The 20,353-nt window shown below is 41.5% G+C and overlaps 1 protein-coding gene across 1 annotated transcript in view; it reads right to left on the minus strand.

Moving 5' to 3' along the window:
• Positions 1-4,688: 4,688 nt before the first annotated feature.
• The window catches only part of LOC133857368 (vacuolar protein sorting-associated protein 20 homolog 2), a 28,365-nt gene continuing 12,700 nt past the window's right edge, over positions 4,689-20,353 (minus strand). The window contains exons 2-6 of the mRNA XM_062292614.1: positions 10,865-11,017; positions 10,184-10,336; positions 6,078-6,161; positions 5,118-5,268; positions 4,689-5,043 (exon numbers count right to left, since the gene is read on the minus strand). Coding sequence (XP_062148598.1) covers positions 5,018-5,043; positions 5,118-5,268; positions 6,078-6,161; positions 10,184-10,336; positions 10,865-11,017 — 567 coding nt within the window. The 3' untranslated portion in view covers positions 4,689-5,017. The remainder of the gene's footprint in view (positions 5,044-5,117; positions 5,269-6,077; positions 6,162-10,183; positions 10,337-10,864; positions 11,018-20,353) is intronic.

The raw sequence follows: 20,353 nt of genomic DNA on the forward strand, positions 1-20,353 counted from the left end.
GCAGTAATAGATGAGTTTATATGTATGTGCTTCCAAGCGGAAGAGTGGAACACGTATATATAATCACAGCTACGTAATATGATTTTATTTGCTTATAAAATGCCCGTGTTTAACTTATCAGTTAGGACATATTTTAAGAAACAAAATGGTTTGCTAAGAGTAGCTGTTATCATAAACGTTTGGTAAATAAATTAAATGTTGTCTCAATGCTAAACTTAATGAGTTATATACTACTAAGGTCGTGGATTCATTAATCCACCTATGCGAACGTGGCAACCACATAATCGTGTAGATGTAGATGCTTTGGATGTAGGTGTTGCTGGCATTGACGAGGGGACCTTGTCGCTTTGTATTGGGGATACTACAACTGAAGCTTATAGTGAAAGCTGTATTGGTTGGACTTGTGGATAGTCCATCTTGATAAGTGTTGAATATTGCATATTCAAGCCCCTTAATTTACATATGTTAATCTCTTAGTTTTGTTATAGTTTAATGCTTTGTATTGTTTTTGTATTTTCTTGTGTTTTACAGGTTTTGGAAAAAAAATCCATCATATTCCAAGATTAGAACGAAGTTTGCATACTCACTTTTGAAAATATTTAACTCCAAATCATTTTTGAATTTAAGGAAAAAGAAGTCGGCAAAATTTGTTATTATTGGAAAGAATCCAAAATGAGCACCTCTCTCTATTAATCATAACTTTCGGCTTAAGTATCCTTAAGACTAGGATGATCAGATAAAGGTTCACGGGGTTTCAACTTGAAAAAATTTAGTCAAATATGACCAACAATCCTACAATGGTGACACAATAACAAACTTGGTTGAAGTTCGTTTCCCAGAAGAAGCCTTAACATAGGCTTCACACAATCATTTTTGCCTTTGTCCAAATAGGCTACATTAGCCTTGACTTCTTCGACCTTTGTAGGCTTCACAAAAATGGTCATTCTTTCGGACTTGAAAAAACATGTGAAGTAGAGGCATCCAAGTTATCAACACTAATACTTGGCTTGTAAGAAACAGGTTTTTGAACACAAAACATATTTGTCAGTCTATCACTTGAAAAATTATTCACGTGTTCCTCTGTTTCATTTAGCTCATTTTGAGAGACGTTATCCTAGCAATCAACATGGCATTCTCATATTTTAAAGCGCCACAACAAGCACGGGCATCATTGAAATTAATAAACAATTTTTCTTTTTCACAATCAATCTCTTTGAGTTTCTTAGAAACCTTTTATTCAATTTTGTAAAACCATAAAATTTTTCAAAGAGATTGTCATAGGTAAATTGTAGATCATCCACCTCCTCAGAGTGATCCCCAAATAACTCTATAGATTCAGAGTCTCGTAAATCTTGGAGGCCATCAACAGACGCATTGAGAAAAACAAAGTTCTCACCTCTAACGGGTGCGTCATTGATACTAGACCAGCTACCACTTCTCGTAGAGGCAGTAAAAGCCATGTAATTCCTATTCTCCATAGAAGAGTCATCAATGTATGACTCATCCCTTGAATTATTTTCCATGACTTTTCTTTTGGACCTCAAATGATTTGGGCAAACAGCCCAATTAGGTCCAAAATCAAAACAGCCATGACACTTAATGCCTTGCGTATTCTTCTGTTTCTTATCCCTAAGATTTCTCTTAACATGAGAACTCGTGGTAAGGAACAGAAAAGTAAACAAGCAAAAGGGATCAAAAACACACTCTGAATGTTAAACCAAATGGTGTGAACCCACTCGGATTGAAAGGAACGAAATCCAATTCCAATGCACAAAACAGACAAATATGCAGTAATTTAACAAAGGAAATTATGTAGCAATTAAACTCAAACCACCAAAAACAATAATCAAGCACACATGAATCAACACAAGATTTTGTTGACGAAGTGGAAACCATTTGAATAACAATTTCAAAAGTAAAACTACTCAGAAGCAGTCAAACCCATGAAACCAATCATTAAAGAATACTACTACACATGCATAGACACATACAACCTCTGTAACGGTAAGACAACAGGAGTGCAGACAAGCTCTTCATAAGTTGAACTCTCTTAACAGGGTTCAGCTCCTCACTGGCCTAATTGGAATCCTTACCGACCCATCAATAAATTCAAGCGGTTGAATGAATGTTGAAGGTATGTGGTTTAAAGAAACACTCCAAGAGAGATCTCACAATGAAAGGCTCTCTTGGCTCACAACAAAGGTGAAGCTATGCAACGTTACAAAACGTTCTAAAGGCTTAGATGCTCACAAAGTCCAAGGAAAGCTCTCAACAGCAACTTTCTTGGCACACAAGGGTGAAGCTAGGCGACCTCCCAAGAGTTCTAAGGTTTAGACTTCGCACCTGACACATTGAGCATCCTAATCTATTTATAGGATGGGAGAAATATCAGCTACAACGTGAAGGTTTTCTCAGAGTGTCAGGACTGAATGTTGTCCAAGAATTATCCAGTCGGAGTAAAATGGCCATAACTTTGGATTCTTACATATGAAGAAGGCAAAATTAGTGGCGTTGGAAAACTGATTAAAAATGTGTCAACTTTGTATTTCAAAAACATCCAATTCGGACGTTTACTAGGTAAAACGGGCTGTCGATAGAAGTGTGACGAGTTGAAAAAAGTGTCAGCGTCAAGACATCATTAGGGCTCTCTTTTTTTGCCAAAAAAAGAGCAAATGAATTATAAAAATAACAAAGCCATTGCATCAACTATCAACATAATGTACTTATAAAAAGATCAACATCATGTTGCCCACAAGCAAAAAATCAACATCATGAAAAGACTCGACCTTTATTTTCACTTAATCATATGTCTACACCAAAACAATAAAGCACTTAGGCAACCAATAATTTAACAAGTTTTGTGTTGTCTATCAGTGTGGGCATGGCCTGTGAGGGGCTTAACTACCAAAAAAATAACAGGTAAAAGTAGTTAACTATATGTATAACCCAGCAAAAATAACACAATAAAATGAGATTAACTAAGAGGAAGAAGAAGAAGAAGATTGAAACTAAAAGAGGAGGAGGATTTATCGAAACCAAGTCTCCTCCATGCTTTAGTCCTCTACAATATGTATCTTTTAGGTTTTTACATTCTTTGCTTACAGAGAAAATAAAGAAAGAAAATGTAGTGAAGCCACGAAAAGAGAAAACTGAAAAGAAAGGGAAGAATTGAACTGTCAAAGAGGTAAAGAATAGGGGTGTAAACCCAGAGCTGGTTCCCAGTTATTGGCCAATAATCGGGAGCCGACTCCAAAACCAGGGGTTACCCCAGGTGAAACCAGTTATTCGGACCGGGTATTCAGTTTCTGAAACACCAGGCATGAATCTAACTGGAATGATCAAAACCTAGGATTAAAGAACAAACTCCAAAGTAGAGCCAAGAGAGAGAGAGAGAGAGAGAAAACAGAGCACCCAGCCGACAGTAAATCAAAACCCAAGATTAAAGAAAATTAAGGTATTTGATCTGAGACCCAGAAGCCAATTACCTTGTGGCTTACAACTGGGCGGATCTTCAAAGAGTGACAAAAAAAGTTGCTTGTAAGCGACTCCTATGTCAAACAGAATAAGCCCAAATTTTGGATCATCAACAATGATATCTTTCACTGGCAGCCATAGAAAAAGCTCTTATTGGGAAAGACCTACCACTCCTATGAGACTCCCATAGGTGAGATTAACCCTCACAACACTATTGAAATACACCCTGTTCTCAAACCTGGTCAGGCATGGCCTGTCAAAAAAGACTTCTAAGTTACCGTTTTCTAACAGAGTGTAGGATTTCACCTCCTTGGCGAGCAGACCAGGCGGTAAGCCTTTGGACCGAAGGAGGTCATGGATGGAGGAGTAGGATTGAGAGTGCGGAAGAGAGAACAAGATCAGAAAGGCACTAGAAGAGAAAAGAAAAAGAGGAGGTGTCCATGTATTAGGGTAAATGGCAGGAAGGTAATTTGCTATTTTTTTTTAAAATATATATATATATATATACACCCGGAGCCGGTTACCCGGTTATAACCACGTGTCTAAGAAATCAATAACCGGATTCGGCTCCAGGTACCAAACTGGTTTCCCAATTTTCCAGTTACCCGAAGCTGGTTAGTGCCCGGTTACAATTTCCCGACCAATTATAACCAGTCCGAAATTATACCTCTAGCAAAGAAGCTCTGAAAAGACTAATAGGTAAGCAAAAAAGAAAAATGTGAAAAAGTATCATCTTTTTGGAGTTTTTTTTTAGGTGAGATGGGCTAGCTAGGGTTTTTTAGGCTCAAAAAGTCTGTATTTCTTTTTTGGTTAATTTTTTTTTTAAAAAAAAAAAAAAGAAAAGAAAAGAAAAAGAAAAAAGAATTTGGAGATCCAACCTTGCAAAATTATATTTGGTGGGGGGGGGGGGGGGGGGGCTTGGGTAGGGCCATGTCCCTGCGGTGGCAGCGGCAGCCATGATGGTTGGAGGGTTAGGTGTGGGTCAGGAAAGGAGAGAGAGAGAGAGAGACAGAGAGAGAAATCGAAAGAAAAGCGAGAAATAGAGGCTGGGTGGAAGGGGAGAAGCTGTGCCGCCCATGGTGGCAGTGTGTGAGGGGAGATAATGATTGTGTGGTGAAGAGCCATAACGTAAACCAAGGCAACCATTCTCTTTTTCCTGTCGTCAACGGTTTCACTCATTCTTATTTTAAAAAACAAACTTAAACAACAACTGATAATAACCAAGAAACATAAATGATTTTATATGATCAGATTCAGGAGACCCACTATTTTGCAATACCTTTACTTTATACATGAACAACATTGTAAAGATAAATATCTGTACAGCCCAATATGGGAATTCTTTTTGCTGAAAAAATCCCAAATAATTAAAGATGGTACACAATTGCAAGAATCCATAAGCTGGAAAAAAATAATAATAATAAAAATAAATAAAGAAAGAGTACCAAATGCATAGATAGATGCCGGTCGCTAGGAGATGGTTCATTGAAGAAAACAGCTTCATATGATGACGATGACAATGTCTCTGTCAACTTCTTCCCAATCAAGCCGGCAACGGTTCCTCCATAACTGTGTGTTTCAAAAATTGTCAAGCATTTAGCAGTCAGCAAAAATGTAAATTCGGGAGAGAGAGAGAGAGAGACCTTTTCTCTTTGTGGAAACTTCAGCATCATCCGTAACCACTTCAGGTAAAACTGGTGCTTTGGTTGGTACATCTGGAAGGTCCAGGAGCTCATCGTATTCCTCAGGTGATTGAACTGAAGTGGGTATATTAGGCAGATCTTGAGCGGTGATCTGAACAAAGGAAGGGGACTTTCTCTTTCAGATAAAATATAATTAAGGTTAATGGGGACAATGCAAATGCAAACAAAGAAAGTCAAAAGATAAGACCAACAAGAAACAGTCTGGAAGTGAAAGTGAAAGTTCAAGCTACAGATGTATACATCTAGTTCAAATAAATTCAACGAGCAGCACAAAACAATATAATTTAACTGAAGTCATTGACAACATCCGGTCCAAACGGATAATTCCAACATTTAATCTTCTCTTTGATATACTAAAGAAATCATTGCAACAACTATAAATCAGTGTGAATTTTCCTTCACAAAGAACCAAAAGAACTAACTAAAGCATAGGTACTGCACAGAGTAAAATCTCATATTCATCCTAGATTTTCTTTGAAAAAATTGGAGAAAATAGCTATAACATATGTGAATGTTGATAATAAAATACAAATTGAAGGTAACTCTTGAAACTGAATACTTCTATAGAGTTGGGACATAAAAAATAAAAAACAATAACAATAATGATAATAATAATAATAATAATAATAACTAATCCTGTGGGTCTTTCTATAAAATGCATCCAACACCTTTTGTGGCAAAGGTGTCCAAATGCCTCCTTACTATATTGAGAAGAAAAAAAACATATTAAATGTCACGATATTTGTTACATTTCTAAACCTGTACTAGTGAATTGTCTAAGTATAAAATATAACCACTAAACAGAAATAAAGACTTGAATCCAGACAACTTGAATACAGCAATTAATTATGGACAAAATGACAGGTTATGAACCAGATGTGCACAGAAAAATATAAGTACCTGACTTTCCAAGTTCTCAAATTCTGCTAAAATCTCCTCTTCGTCTTCTGCTGATAATTTCTCCCCCAATATTGCATTAATTTCCTTTAAAATCATAACACATGGAAGCACATACTTAGAAATTAATTACAATTATTAAAAAAATAAAAATAAAAACAAAGATGACGTGTTGCTATATTTTTTTAACCAAGAAGATCGAGTGTTAAGTATGGTAAACATTAAAAAATAAAAAATAAAATAAAATAAATAAATAAGCAGCTGAATGGCAAAAGCTGATATCATTCATAATTGCCCAATTAGATGAGTACAAACAAGTGCTATAAAATGCACAATATGAACAAATAAAATTAGTCAGCTTAACAAAAATGGATGAGCAAAGAATTCCAAAAGTTTCCCGAGAAACAAACAGGAGAACAATAAGGTAGATCGGAGATGTAGTTTTGTGGTTTGGTCGTCTTAGTACTGGGGGATTCGTAGATGGAGAAGAATTTCTTAGTGGAGTCAAAGTCCTTCACATTCTCGGTGGTGGGTGGGGCATCGACGTTGAGGGTGGAGGAGAAGAGGAAAAATTTCCTGGGTGTGATTTTGTTGAATGCGCAGAGCTCCGAATGGCTTGCGTCGATGATGGAAGAGTTGTTGGGTCTCCCGGCAGAGCAGGAGCTTGTTAAATCGTTCAGAGAAGGTTCGAAGGTCCTAATTGCTCGGAGAGGGGGGAATAAAGCTGGGCGCTTTTTAGAGGTGTCAACGTTCGGCTTGGGTGGTCGGAAGGGGTACATTGTTATCCCCGAGGGACGTAGAGGGTGGGGATGGCTTAAATTTTCCGACGAGCTGAGAAAGGTTGTTGTTTTTTTCTCAGCCTCGTCGGGTGGCGAGCTCAGCTCCTTTTCTACATCGGAGAAGAAGGTTGTGGAGGATGATCGGCCGACTCTGGGCTTGGCTCCAAAGTGGATGGGGCCCTCCTTTGCAGAGATTTTGAGGTCGGACACGACCACCGTTGCTGAGACGATGCCCATAGCGGGTGATGGCCGGTCCTGGTTAAGGGTTTCGTTGGCGACTCCATGTGAGATTGATCTCCTTCCGGCGGTGCAGCATACAGAGGCTGATCCGAGATCGGCGGTGGATTGCTTTTCTCTGGAGCAGAACACGCTTGATCTGTTGGTCAAAGACCAGCCTGGAAGTCCGCAGGGTAAGGGTTTGAAATTTGAAAAGGCGAGAACGCGGACGTGGCGTAAGTTGGATCCCGGTTTTTGTTTGGTTTTGGGCCGGGCTGTGAGGAGAGTCCTGACTCGGTATGCCGGGTCGGGGCTTTTTCGAAAATTTTTAGGTTGTCGCGTGGCTCGTTTCATGCGGAAACCTAATGTTTCCGGTCCGCCGCCAACATCGCCGGTGACGACAACGTAGGTGTCCTTTGGGTTGGTTCTGAATCGGATTCCAAATGGGGGTTCAGAGGATACAGCGTTGGGAGCAAAAAAGGGAGCGAGTCCAGGTTCTACGGGTTTTGTTGGGGTTTCCTCTAGGCCGGAGCCACCGTCGGTGGCTGATGCTGGGTTTATTTCTGGAACGGAGTCTCCTTCAGGGGGTGAGTCGAGCAGGTCCCAGGTAATTCCGGCGGTTTCTAGCTGGAATCCAGCCTCCCACCTGTTCGGTTTCCCCCCTTCTCCGGCGCCGGATCTGGGTTTTCCGGCGGCTACTACTGTTTCTTTTAATTTCACTCCTTTGGGAAAGCTTCAGATTCCTAAATCTCTTCCGGTTACACCGTCTATTGCTGGAGCAGATATTTTAGGTGAGAAGCTGCGTTCTCCCCTCCCTGTGGCGGTTTCTTTGCCTTTTCAGTGTTATTACAGGAGGGCAAAAAAATTGAGGGAAAAGCACTCTGTGAAATGGACTGATGAGCTATTTTCAGATTCTTTGGAAGCCGTTAAGATGTCAGTTGGATACGTTGACAAGAGTGTTACTGGTGCAGAGCCGCCAGCTGAGAAGGCGACAAAGCCTCGTGCTACGAAGAAGTCGTTGACGCAAGTGAATCAGGGCTTTTTTAGAAAGGGGTTTCTCAACCTACCCCCGATTCCTGTCCCTTCCGTGGAGCTTCAGGAGGTCAACAAGGGCGATCATAACGGTGAAATTGTGGTGTGGGAGGAGGAGGAAGATGACTACTGGGATGGTTTGCCCTTAGATTGGGCGATGGATGGGGATTTTAGGGAGGGGGCTTTGGCTGTTCGGGAAGCCATGGAAGAGGAGTTCCAGGTTTTTGCGCGCCAGAAGTATAAAGGAAAAAGGGAACTTCTAAATTTGCAGAGTTCCATCAACTATGGTGACGCGAACTATCCCTCTAGGCGTAGGAAAGCTGGTGGGAGGATTTGTCAGGGATCGGATATGGGTTCGGAGTTGGTTTCGGTTCCGGATCCCGATCTTGTCACCGAATCTTCTCATTTTCCTCTTCCGGTTTCTTCTTTGGCTTCCTCAGAGGCGGGTCGTGGGTCTGAGAATTCTGCTGTGGGTTCACAAGTTTCCATTGAGATGGGTTCGCCGGAAGGGAGGATTCTTCCTTCCTCCTCCCTGGAAGAACCCACCTCCAAGCCTTTATGTAAAGGGAGGAAGCCAAAGCTATCTCCTTTGGAGTTGTCTATGGCATGCTCTTCGTATTTCGGGGAAAAGGGGGATAGAACTATGGCTTTCCTCTCTGCCCTTGATGAGGAACATAGGCGATGGGATATGATTGAAGATTGTGAGCTTTAGGGGCTTAGGGTTGGGTTGTTTTGTGGGTTGTTCCTTATCGGGTCGGTTGTGAGGCTGTTGCTTCTTGTATACTCCGTGTGTACTAGGGGCGCCTTACGCTGTCTTCTAATAAAATTGCAATTACTTATCAAAAAAAAAAAAAAAAACTTACAAGAAGCAGGGCGGAGTAGCATGTAAATAGATCTAAACAAATTAAGTGCACACCATAAACATTATAAGGGAATGCATTGCAAGCCATAACATTATAAGGGAATGCAAAGAGGGTGATCTATACAGATGTTTTTAGGCACCTAATTTCCATTTACAGCAAAGTTTTTTCTGAAAACAAAGGCTGAGATATTCAAACAATTGATGAGATTCACAGGTAGAACAAGAACACACATATCTTGCTTTAGACAAAAAACAAGGAACATACATATACATGTATTCACATATACATATATATCTTTCTTTAGACTAAAAATAAGGAACATACATATACATGTATTCACATATACATATATATCTTGCTTTAGACTAAAAACAAGGAACATATCTGAGTGGTGGAAATGAAAAACAGTCCTTGTTGTATATAACAACAACAAACTCCATTTGAGACAACATTCTTCTTAACTGAGACCTCACCCTTCCCTTCATTTTAACTAAAAAATAAAAAATATTTCAAAGGAAATCAAGTGTGAGATCTGCATCATAACTGTTTCTATGAAAAAAAAAATACTGAAAAATAAAGAAAGAAAAAGACTAGAAGAAAAAGGTGTTTGATGCTCCAGTGTCCGTCTCCATGCATATGATGGAAAATTAGTTAAAAAGGAAATGAAAAATGATAGACATCCATCCCCTTCCCATCCACTGTACATCTCCATACATGCATGTAGGTCCCACCAATCCAATAGTACATTTGAAAATGGGATGGGCAGGAGATGGGTTGGGGATGGGTGTCTAAAATGACTAAAAATAAAAAGGAACAAAGAAAGCAGGTGCACTGGATGATACAATATCTTGTTATGGTTATTTCACTTTTCAAACTTCTGCAATTAACATACATAATTAAACATACAGAAGCACCAAATATTATAGGATGCTACCACAGCAATTTTATCTCATAGAACAAAGAGGGAGAGAGAGATAAAGAATTTCCAAAAATAATTAGACTTAAAACCTCATCAATATGAACAAATAGACGTTAGATCTAACAGAGCCCAGGAAGCAGAAGAAACAACCAGTTCCTAAAGCTCTTTTGAGATGACCAAATATGAATCTCATTTGGTTTGATATATAATTTTAAGAATGTGCCTCAAAATTAAGCAATATGCTAGTCTCAACTGTGCAGTAAAAGAGAAACAATAGGAAAGAAAGAGGGTCAAGCTCACATCTTGATAAGCTTTGGCTTCAGCAGTATCATCCAATAGTTTTTGAACATCCTCCAGGCTGATCTCACTTTGAATAGCTTCAATCGCATTCTTACCAGCCTTCAAACTCTCAAAAACAGCTTTCTGCTTGCTTGCCAGTTCAATATCTGCCAACTGAATTAAAATGTAAGTTAGAGTGTCTACGTGTTTTCTTAATATGAAGCTTCAAAGGAAGTTTAAAGTATAACTACAATGAATAACAGCCTGTTTGCGATTGCATTAGGCAACTCAAAAAGTACTTTTAGTACCTAAAAAGATATGCCAAATAAAAAGCTGGCATGTTTGGTAAAAGAACTCCAAAAGTACTTCTTTGACTTTTTTACTCTAAAAATGGCCAAAACGCACTTTTGGGAAAAGCTTACTAATAAAGCTTTTTCTAAAAAGCCTTTTTTGACTTTAAAAGCCATCTTTCCCAATGCAATCTCAAACATGCTCTAAAAGCCAATAATTCATTTTAGATTGGAAAAACAAATCCAAGCCCATTCTGGTGAAATTGAAAAAGCATCCGAACTGGTGGGGTACTGTGTTGAACAATTGCTGAGGAGAAAAAGAAAAGGAGAAAGGAAAAAAAAAGGGGGGGGGGGGGGGGGGGGGAGGGAGGCGTAGATTGAACAAAAGTAAGCTGCATATTGGAATAATTACTTGTTGCTCAACGTTAATAATCCAGGTATCAACTTGCTTCAATAATTCTTCTTGTGTCTTTTTCTTCTTCAATGCTAATAAGGCCCTGTCCTTTTTCTTTTCACGAATCAAGTCTCTTGCAGCTTGCTTTTCTGCTTCAATAACAGTATCAAGCTGAAAAAAGTGGATCACAAAAGAAGCAACATGAACTGTTAATCACACGATAAAGCATATAAATTCAACTTGCACTTTTGTTACCATTTCAAAAACAAGATACATAACAAGTAACCATACAAAGCTTTGATCTTTAAAAAGGTTCCAGAAACTGTTCAAAACTTCAAAAGAAAGCCACATTGTGATTCAGGGAGGTTTGAAGCATTAAAGGATTTTGAGCAAGAAAAGAAATTTCTAATGATTCACAGCTACAAGTGTAAACATAATGTTTCACTAGTCTATCCTTCATTTCTCAAAAATGTTTTATTAGCATAAATTCAAATGAACCAAGTTGTGATCACACATTTTTCTTAGCATTCTGTTGAAATTTATTTGCCAAATTGAACTAAACCAAATGGAAAAGATGGGTCCCCGGTTAAAAGCAATAAATAAATTATTACAACTAGATGAATAAAGAAAGAAAAGAACGTGCAATGAAGACACAAACAAGCCTAAATATAGAGAGCTGCACAATGTAGAGGGAGCTTAGAGTAAAAAGTTTTTTCACATATGTGCGCACACACATGGTAATGCATGCATGTCAGAAAGCCAGTGTTGTTTCTTTCTCTCTGTTTCTCCCGTAAGTATTGACAAACAAAAGGGCATAGCCACACTTAAACACAAATGTCTCATGGAACCTAGGTGTGAAATGCAAAGCATAAGTGTGCGCCTATCAGAGTAAAATGCACATTTTTAAAATACATGTCAAATCGCTGTTCTTCTGGACACAAGATCCTTACTGAATCCTCAGTGACCATAACAAGTGAATCAATACTCTGTTTTCCCGTGAAATCGAGAGCAAACAAAAACAATACTCTGTTTTAAATGACATGTTATTTTTGTTTAAACGGCTTTTTTTTTTCATATACCTTGACCTTCTGTTTTCATGAACATCATTTCCCCCCAAACCCACACCTCCTCAGCATGTACAGCAAGAAATCTCAATGAACATGATCATAAGCTTTTTCTAAATCCATTTTACAAATAACCCCTAGTTCTTCAGATCTCAATCTGCTATCAAGGTATTCATTGACAATAAGAACAGGATCTAGAATCCCCCTACCTCGGATGAATGCATTTTGTGACTTAGAAATAATCTTCTCCAACACCATCTTAAGCTTGATTGCTAGAGGCTTAGCAATAATCTTGTAGATGCTACCCACTAGACGAATCGGGTGGAAATCCTTGGGGTCAACAGCCCTCGGAATCTTTGGAATGAGGGTGAGGAATGTGCATTAAGGCTTCTCTCGAACTTACCACTAGCGTGGAACTCACGAAAGACCTTCAAGATGTCCTCTTTCAAAACAACCCAACAAGCTTGGGTGAACACCATAGACTAATCATCAGGGCATGGCGCCTTATCACCATTCATTGCTTTCACAACCTCCCACACCTCCTTTTCCTCAAAATCTCTCTCCACCCAACTAGTCACAACCTCATCAATAGAATCAAAGGACAGACTGTTCACCAGAGGCCTCCCACTAAACCGATCAATAAACAACTGTTTTTTACAAAACTGGACTGTTAAGGATACAACCCTAGCCGCCGAACCCTCTACAGAAAACCCTAGCCGCTACTACAGCTCACAAACAAACCCTAGAGCCGTTAGGAAGATTTCCTAAATTAGACAACCAATTATCTCCTCCATATCTCTCATTAACTCCACCTTAGCCAACGGCTATATTGCCTATGAGGACATGATATTCATTCCTTATTTAAACTCTTGTAATTATAGAATAGAATTACCACTGTATAATATGCCATATGTACATAGCAGCCTGTAACTCTATATATACTGCATCAATATCAATAAACAATTATTCAGCGCCTAAAGCTTTTACCCTAATCTTATATTAAGTTTACATGGTATCAAAGCCTACTAATAGCCAACGCTTTCCCATGGCCAACACAAACACTGCTGAAACCAATTTCTTGCCCAATATTACTCAACTCGGCAGCATCAAACTGGAAGTTCCTAACTACCTAGGCTGGGTTGCTCAGTTTCAACCTATCCTATGTGGTTATGATCTCCAAGGCCTACTCGATGGAACCGATCCCTGTCCGCCCAGAACCGTCGCCAATACCACTGGTGATGCTCAGATTCCGAACCCAGCCTATGTTACATGGCTGAGACGAGACCAACAGCTCCTGAGTCTCATCATATGCTCTTTAGCACCTTCTCTTGTGCCCTCGATGTACGGTTTGAACACATCGAGGCTTGCATGGACCTCTCTGTCCACACGGTTTGCTGGTCAATCTAAATCACGCATCTCCCATCTCAAGCATCAGTTGCAAAGCTTGCAGCAGGGGACTAAGTCGTGCACCGAATATCTCAATCAAGCCAAGTCATGGGCTGATGTACTTTCCGCTGTCGGTAAACCCGTCGACGATGATGACCTTATTTCCTACATTATTAACGGTATCAACCCTACTTTTAACCCTTTTGTTACTGCTTTCTCCCTACGTGATCGAGAAACCACATTCCATGATTTTCAATCCAAGTTGCTAAGCCATGAAATACTACTCCAGAATCAACAACAAGCCTTAACCCCTGAAACTGGATCCTTTGCACTCCATGCACACCGCTCCAAACCATCCTACAGCAACAATCCGAGCCTCAGAAAACCTCAATTTCCCAAACCATCTGGTCAATATCGTCACTCTTCACCCCATTATCGTTTCTCCCATCATCCATTCTCTCCTCGACACAATCCTCCTTTTTCCCCCAGATATCAACCCCCTTCTCCTTCACCTCGTCCTACTACTGAGAATCCTATTCCCATATCCTCTTCCTCTCCTCGCCAATACTCACCCTGCCAGATATGCGGAAGAACAAGCCACCGTGCGTTGGACTGCTACCATCGCATGGATTATGCATACCAAGGGCGCCATCCCCCGATGCAGCTCGCTGCCATGACAGCACAAGCCAATGAAGAATTTGTCACTCAAGACTGGCTAGCCGACTCTGGAGCCAACACGCACATCACTGCAGAATCCTCCAATCTCACCAATGCTCAGCCCTTTGATGGATCCGATACTGTTGGTGTAGGAAATGGCGCAGGTTTGCATATTCAAAACATTGGTTCTTCCTTAGTTAATTCCCCTACATCTACTTCCCACAATTTTCTTCTTAAAAATATCTTGCACTGCCCTACTGCTTCAGCCAACTTACTATCTATTAATAAATTTTGCAAAGATAATAAATGTTGGTTTGCTCTTACTGATGTTGACTTTACTGTGAAGGACAACTTGACAGGAACAATTCTACTCCACGGTCCCAGTGAAAATGGGCTCTACCCCATTCCTTTGAATCATCACTCCTCCAATAAATGTAGTGGGTTCACTGCCTTCCTTGGTGTCAAAACCAATGACATGGTTTGGCACCAATGGTTGGGCCATCCCTCTACTTCAGTTTTTCAGTATCTCCTTCGTCATCATCACCTTCCTCTCCTTGGTCCAGTCAGTCCTCCCTCAGTGTGCGAGTCCTGCCAACTTGGCAAGTCCAAGCAGTTACCTTATTCAGCAGCCACCAGGGGGTCTACTCAGCCTTTAGAAGTCATTCACTCAGATGTTTGGACCTCCCCAGTTCCTTCTTTAAGTGGATGCAAGTTTTACGTCATTTTTGTTGATGAATTCAGTCGTTTTTCTTGGTTGTACCCCTTAATAAAAGTGATGTTCTTACTTGTTTTATCAAATTCAAATTACTTGTTGAAAATTTATTTGACACCAAAATTAAGTATTTTCAATCCGATAATGGTGGAGAATACACCTCCACTGCCTTCAAACAATTTCTAAGTAACAATGGCATTTTTCATCGCCTCACATGCCCCCACACATCTCAACAGAATGGCGTTGCAAAGAGAAAGCACCGCCACATCGTCGAAACTGGTTTAACTCTCCTTGCTCAGTCCGGTCTCCCTGCCAAGTACTGGGTCGACTCTTTCCTCACTTCAGTCTTCCTTATTAACAGACTACCCACCACAGTTCTTCAAAATCAGTCTCCCTTCTCTACTCTTTTCAAGAAGGAACCCGATTACACTCTTCTCCGAAGCTTTGGATGCCTATGTTATCCACTTCTTCGCCCGTATGCCTCCCACAAACTCACTTATCGAAGCAAACCTTGCATTTTCCTTGGCTATGGAGCCAACCAACGTGGCTACCGCTGCCTTGAACCCCAATCCCAAAAAGTATATCTCTCCCGCAACGTTGTGTTCGATGAATCAAAATTCCCCTCTAAGAGTTCTACTCTCCCATCCGGTTCCTGCACAATCACTACACCTCCAGCAACTCCGATCCTCTTTCAACCTGCCCAACTTTCCACTCACCTGCCCTCAACTCCTTCCTCACAACCTCCCATTTCCCCCTACACTCTTTCCCATTCCCTTGACTCCACTCCATCATCCCCCATCGCTCCCCCTATCCCTCCTTCCCTACCCGCCTCTTCCAACTCTCTTTCCCCTATTCAATCCAGCCCTGCCTCCATTCCCTCCCCTAACCCTGCTCCCCTACTCGTTCCCAGTAACCGCCCCGTCACTCGTTCCCTTACTGGCTCTTCCAAACCCAGATCATTCCCTGGCTTCACCTCCTTCCTCAGCAGACACCCCTTCGTTACACTCACATCTGTTATTCTTCCACCCGCACCATCTTCATATAAGCAGGCAGCCTCTAAACCCGAATGGGTTACTGCTATGACTACTGAATTTCAAGCTCTCTTACACAATGACACTTGGTCCTTATGTCCTCGTCCTTTGCACCAAAATGTTGTTCGCAACAAATGGGTGTTTAAAATTAAACAGAATCCGGACGGCACTGTCGAACGCTACAAAGCTCGCCTCGTCGCCAAAGGCTTTGACCAACTTTGCGGTATTGATTACCATGACACCTTCAGTCCCGTCATTAAACCCGCCACCATTCGCCTACTATTAGTCTTAGCCATTACATTCAACTGGACACTCAAACAGCTCGATGTCTCCAACGCCTTCCTCCACGGATTACTTGATGAAGATGTGTACATGGAGCAACCACAAGGTTTTGTGGACCCTGCCTTCCCCCATCATGTGTGCAAATTGCGCAAGGCTTTATATGGCCTTAAACAGGCTCCTCAGGCCTGGTTCACCCGTCTCTCTCAAACTTTACTCGATCTTGGCTTCTCTAGCTCACAAGTGGATCCTTCCCTATTTTTATATCACTCTAACAGTTCTCACATTTTCCTTTTAGTGTATGTGGATGATATTATTGTTACAGGTAACAATCTGGTCACCATTCAGTCCATCATCACCAAACTCAAAGCTGCCTTTGCTATCAAAGATCTCGGCTCACTCTCCTACTTCCTTGGAATCCAGACTACCCGCGACTCCACTAGGTTACACCTACGGCAAACCAAATACATCCAGGACGTTCTCATCCGTGCCAGCATGCTTGACTCCAAGCCTTATCGCACCCCCTGCACATCCGGCTCCAAAATGTCCAAGTTTGATGGAGACGCCCTTCCCAATCCTTCTGAATATCGCCAAATCGTTGGAGCTCTCCAATATGCCACTCTCACTCGTCCAGACATCGCCTACTCTGTCAACCAACTGTGCCAGCATATGCACAGCCCCACATCCACTCACTGGACTGCAGCTAAAAGGGTGCTTCGGTATCTCAAAGGCACAATTGATTTCGGTCTTCACTACACCCCAGGCTCCCTTCAACTCACCGGATTTTGTGACTCTGACTTGGCTGGCAACCCTGACGACCGCCGCTCCACCACTGGTTTTGGCATCTTCCTCGGCTCCAATCTCATCTCATGGTCCGCCAAAAAGCAACACATCGTCTCACGATCCAGCACAGAGGCCGAATACCGTGCAATGGCCCTTGCCACCTCAGACCTTTACTGGCTAAATATGCTATTCCGAGAACTGCAGGTTTCACTTCCATCTCCACCAACTCTTTGGTGTGACAATTCCGGAGCACTATCCTTAGCCTCCAACCCGGTTTCCCACGCCCGCACCAAACATATTGAAGTTGACATCCATTTCATACGGGAAAAAGTAACCAACCGAGACATCCAACTTCGGTACATCTCCACCCTTGACCAAGTAGCTGACATCTTCACCAAAGGCCTCAATGCTGATCGGTTCTGCTGCTTGCGTGCCAAACTTCCGGCCGTTCCTCCCATCAGTTTGCGGGGGGGTGTTAAGGATACAACCCTAGCCGCCGAACCCTCTACAGAAACCCTAGCCGCTACTACAGCTCACAAACAAACCCTAGAGCCGTTAGGAAGATTTCCTAAATTAGACAACCAATTATCTCCTCCATATCTCTCATTAACTCCACCTTAGCCAACGGCTATATTGCCTATGAGGACATGATATTCATTCCTTATTTAAACTCTTGTAATTATAGAATAGAATTACCACTGTATAATATGCCATATGTACATAGCAGCCTGTAACTCTATATATACTGCATCAATATCAATAAACAATTATTCAGCGCCTAAAGCTTTTACCCTAATCTTATATTAAGTTTACATGGACCATGTGCTCGCTGATCTCCAATCGGTTGGTAGAAATAGTGTATCAAACAACAATGTTTCAATGGAGCTTTTTCTTTTGCTGGAGTAAGCCATTGTGTGAAAAAACTTTGTGCAATTGGCACCTTCCCTAAGCCACAAGATCCTACATTTTTGTCTCCAACACACTTCCTCCATGAGAGTGAATCTTTCTAATTCACTAACAATTAATGCCTTCTTCATACTCTCCTCAACACCTAATGCCCTCCCTTCTTCAATGATACCAAGAAAACGTAGCTCCTCCAAAAGGATCTTCCTTTACCACGGCTTGAACACTCACCTTTTGAATCGTAATTAATGGAACACTCTAGATTGCTCAACTCCCTACTGCCTTTGTTCCCTTGTTTAGAACTAGAGGCTAATCCATGCAGCCTACAGCATTCTTCAGCTTCGATAGCTATCAGAATAGCCAAAAAAAAATGCCCCTCAAAACCCTCACACGGGACCCCCACAAGCCGATAGATTGTTGTTGCTAATTGCACCACCCAATCTGAGTACTCAAGACTTGGGCCGCATGAATTCCCCAACACGGAAAGGGGATAAGAGCTTAGAGGGGTGCATAAAGATTCCACCCCTTTTAATAGCTCCACAGCCTCATTACCCCATCATCCCCCAAATCCATCCCAACCAAAGCAGACAACGCAAAACCATATCTCCTAGAAACATCCCTTATTCCCGAGGAAAAGCAAGGGCCAGAGGGGAAAACCTATGGGGAAGTGAAGCCAACCTTTGGGGGAATGAATCCAAACTGCCAACCCCCAACCAGCCCCAAGGTCAAGGCGCTAGCTTCTAGGAGCGGTGCAGAGAATGGGTCGACGATCTCTGACCTAGCTTAGAGGAAGCACAAGCCAACTTGTCTCACCAGGAGCTTTTTGCACAAAGAAGACCCACTACTACCCACGCCACATGCTTTTGAAATTGGTGTAACGAGTGTTTCAACAGGCTCTGAAACGAGCTGAATATCGCGATTCATCACTGCTGCTGTCCCAAAGACCTAAGCCACCGGCATTCATCCTACCTCCACCTCCGACCTTGGTTGAAACACGAGGATCGGACCAACAAAAGTGTTGGAAGGGACAGAGCCACCAGGTTGGAGGCCAGCATGTCTAACCGAGGTTGCGAGGTGACGAATGAACCACTAGCTAAGGTTGATGTTGCCGGGTCACCGAGCTAACCCACCCCCGTAACCTTCTTCGAATGTGAGCACTACCCCTTACTTCTTCGGGTGCAATCCTTGCCCCTTACACGGGTCCCCGGGTCGACTCAAAACCCGTAGCTTAGGTTTGAATGAAAATTTAGGCCAAGATCCTTCATAGCCCATCGGGGCCTTCCTTTTTGGGTGGCGATCCTTAATCCTCTTACCAACCATCAAATCTTCGACTGAACAAGACCTTGAGATACTTGGGCCTTTAGCTGTTGACTTAGGCACATGACCCAGCAAGCCACACACACACAAGGGCTCAAGCCCAAGTCCATCCATTTTAAACACCTCACCACATCCCTTTTAATATGGAATAACGAGTTTCTGAAGGAGCGCACTTCAAGCCTATCACCAATATGAACTCTGTCATTATTCGAAATTTCTTCTTCACCAACATCTTCTCCAATTTCAGACGCAACATCAGAGTCCCTTGGCCCCATCAACCTTAGCTGCTACTTTGGTACCAGCATTTTAGGGAACATTGAACAACCCTTCGATGCTAGCGGAGACTCTGCCTCTTTCGCCGGAGGCTTCCTCGTCTGAAACGTCGTTGGAGAAGCCTTATCCATAGACAACAGCACCTCAGCGAAACTTCTGTTTCCTCCATTCTCCGTCGTGGCTTTAAATTCCGATGTCAATTTCTTGCCTTTGCCACCTTGTATCGACAGAGAAAAATAAACAACTCTCAGCTCTAAAGCAAAAAACCTTCAACCTTTGCCATTTCTCCCTTCTAACTCGATGATAAAACCCCTCCTTCTACCTCCACCATAATCCTCTACAACCAAGAATCGACCATTCCTGTTGGAACACCACTAAGCAAGGAAACCGGGGAAGCTATCCCAGGATCATTTCCAAAAAACCGAAGAACTCTTCTCTGTCAACAGCTCCTCAACAGTGTCTAGTAGCCAACAACTATCTTTTCTTCGCAAGAAAATAGACTGAATGAAGCCCCTACATTTCTATCAAACCCTCAAACCAATAGAACTGCCCTCCACTGCCAACTCAAACACTTTGGATTCCACAAAACACCCCCTTAACAACCCCATGGTCCCTAGCTAAATATGATGAAGTCAAGAACCAAAACGAGCTAGTGAAGGGTGTCGAAACACACCCTCATGCACCGCCAAGAGAGAGAGAGAGAGAGAGATCATCACAATATATACAAATAGTTTTGGGAGCATCATCATCAAACAACCAAACTAAAAACGTGAAAAATAAAATAATAAGAAAACCAATAAAAAATAAATAAATAAAGAAAAATGTTAATTGCTAAGAATTATAGTTCATCCAAGAATTTATACGAGGATGAACAGCACATTTTACAGAGAACTTCTTAAATAAAGGTGGATTATTCTTGAGTCCTCCTAGCATGTCAATCAATTTTTCACATATGGTAAGAAAATTGTCATAAACTTTAGCTAAGAGATTAGTGTTGTTTGAATTTTTTAAGTCTCCACCTTGTTGGAGATCTAGTTGAACGCCTAACCATTTCATCTTATTCATTGATTGGCAACAAAACATTGTATGGAAAGCACACTTT

Source organism: Alnus glutinosa, chromosome 14, assembly GCF_958979055.1.
Source record: "Alnus glutinosa chromosome 14, dhAlnGlut1.1, whole genome shotgun sequence".
Taxonomy (NCBI): domain Eukaryota; kingdom Viridiplantae; phylum Streptophyta; class Magnoliopsida; order Fagales; family Betulaceae; genus Alnus; species Alnus glutinosa.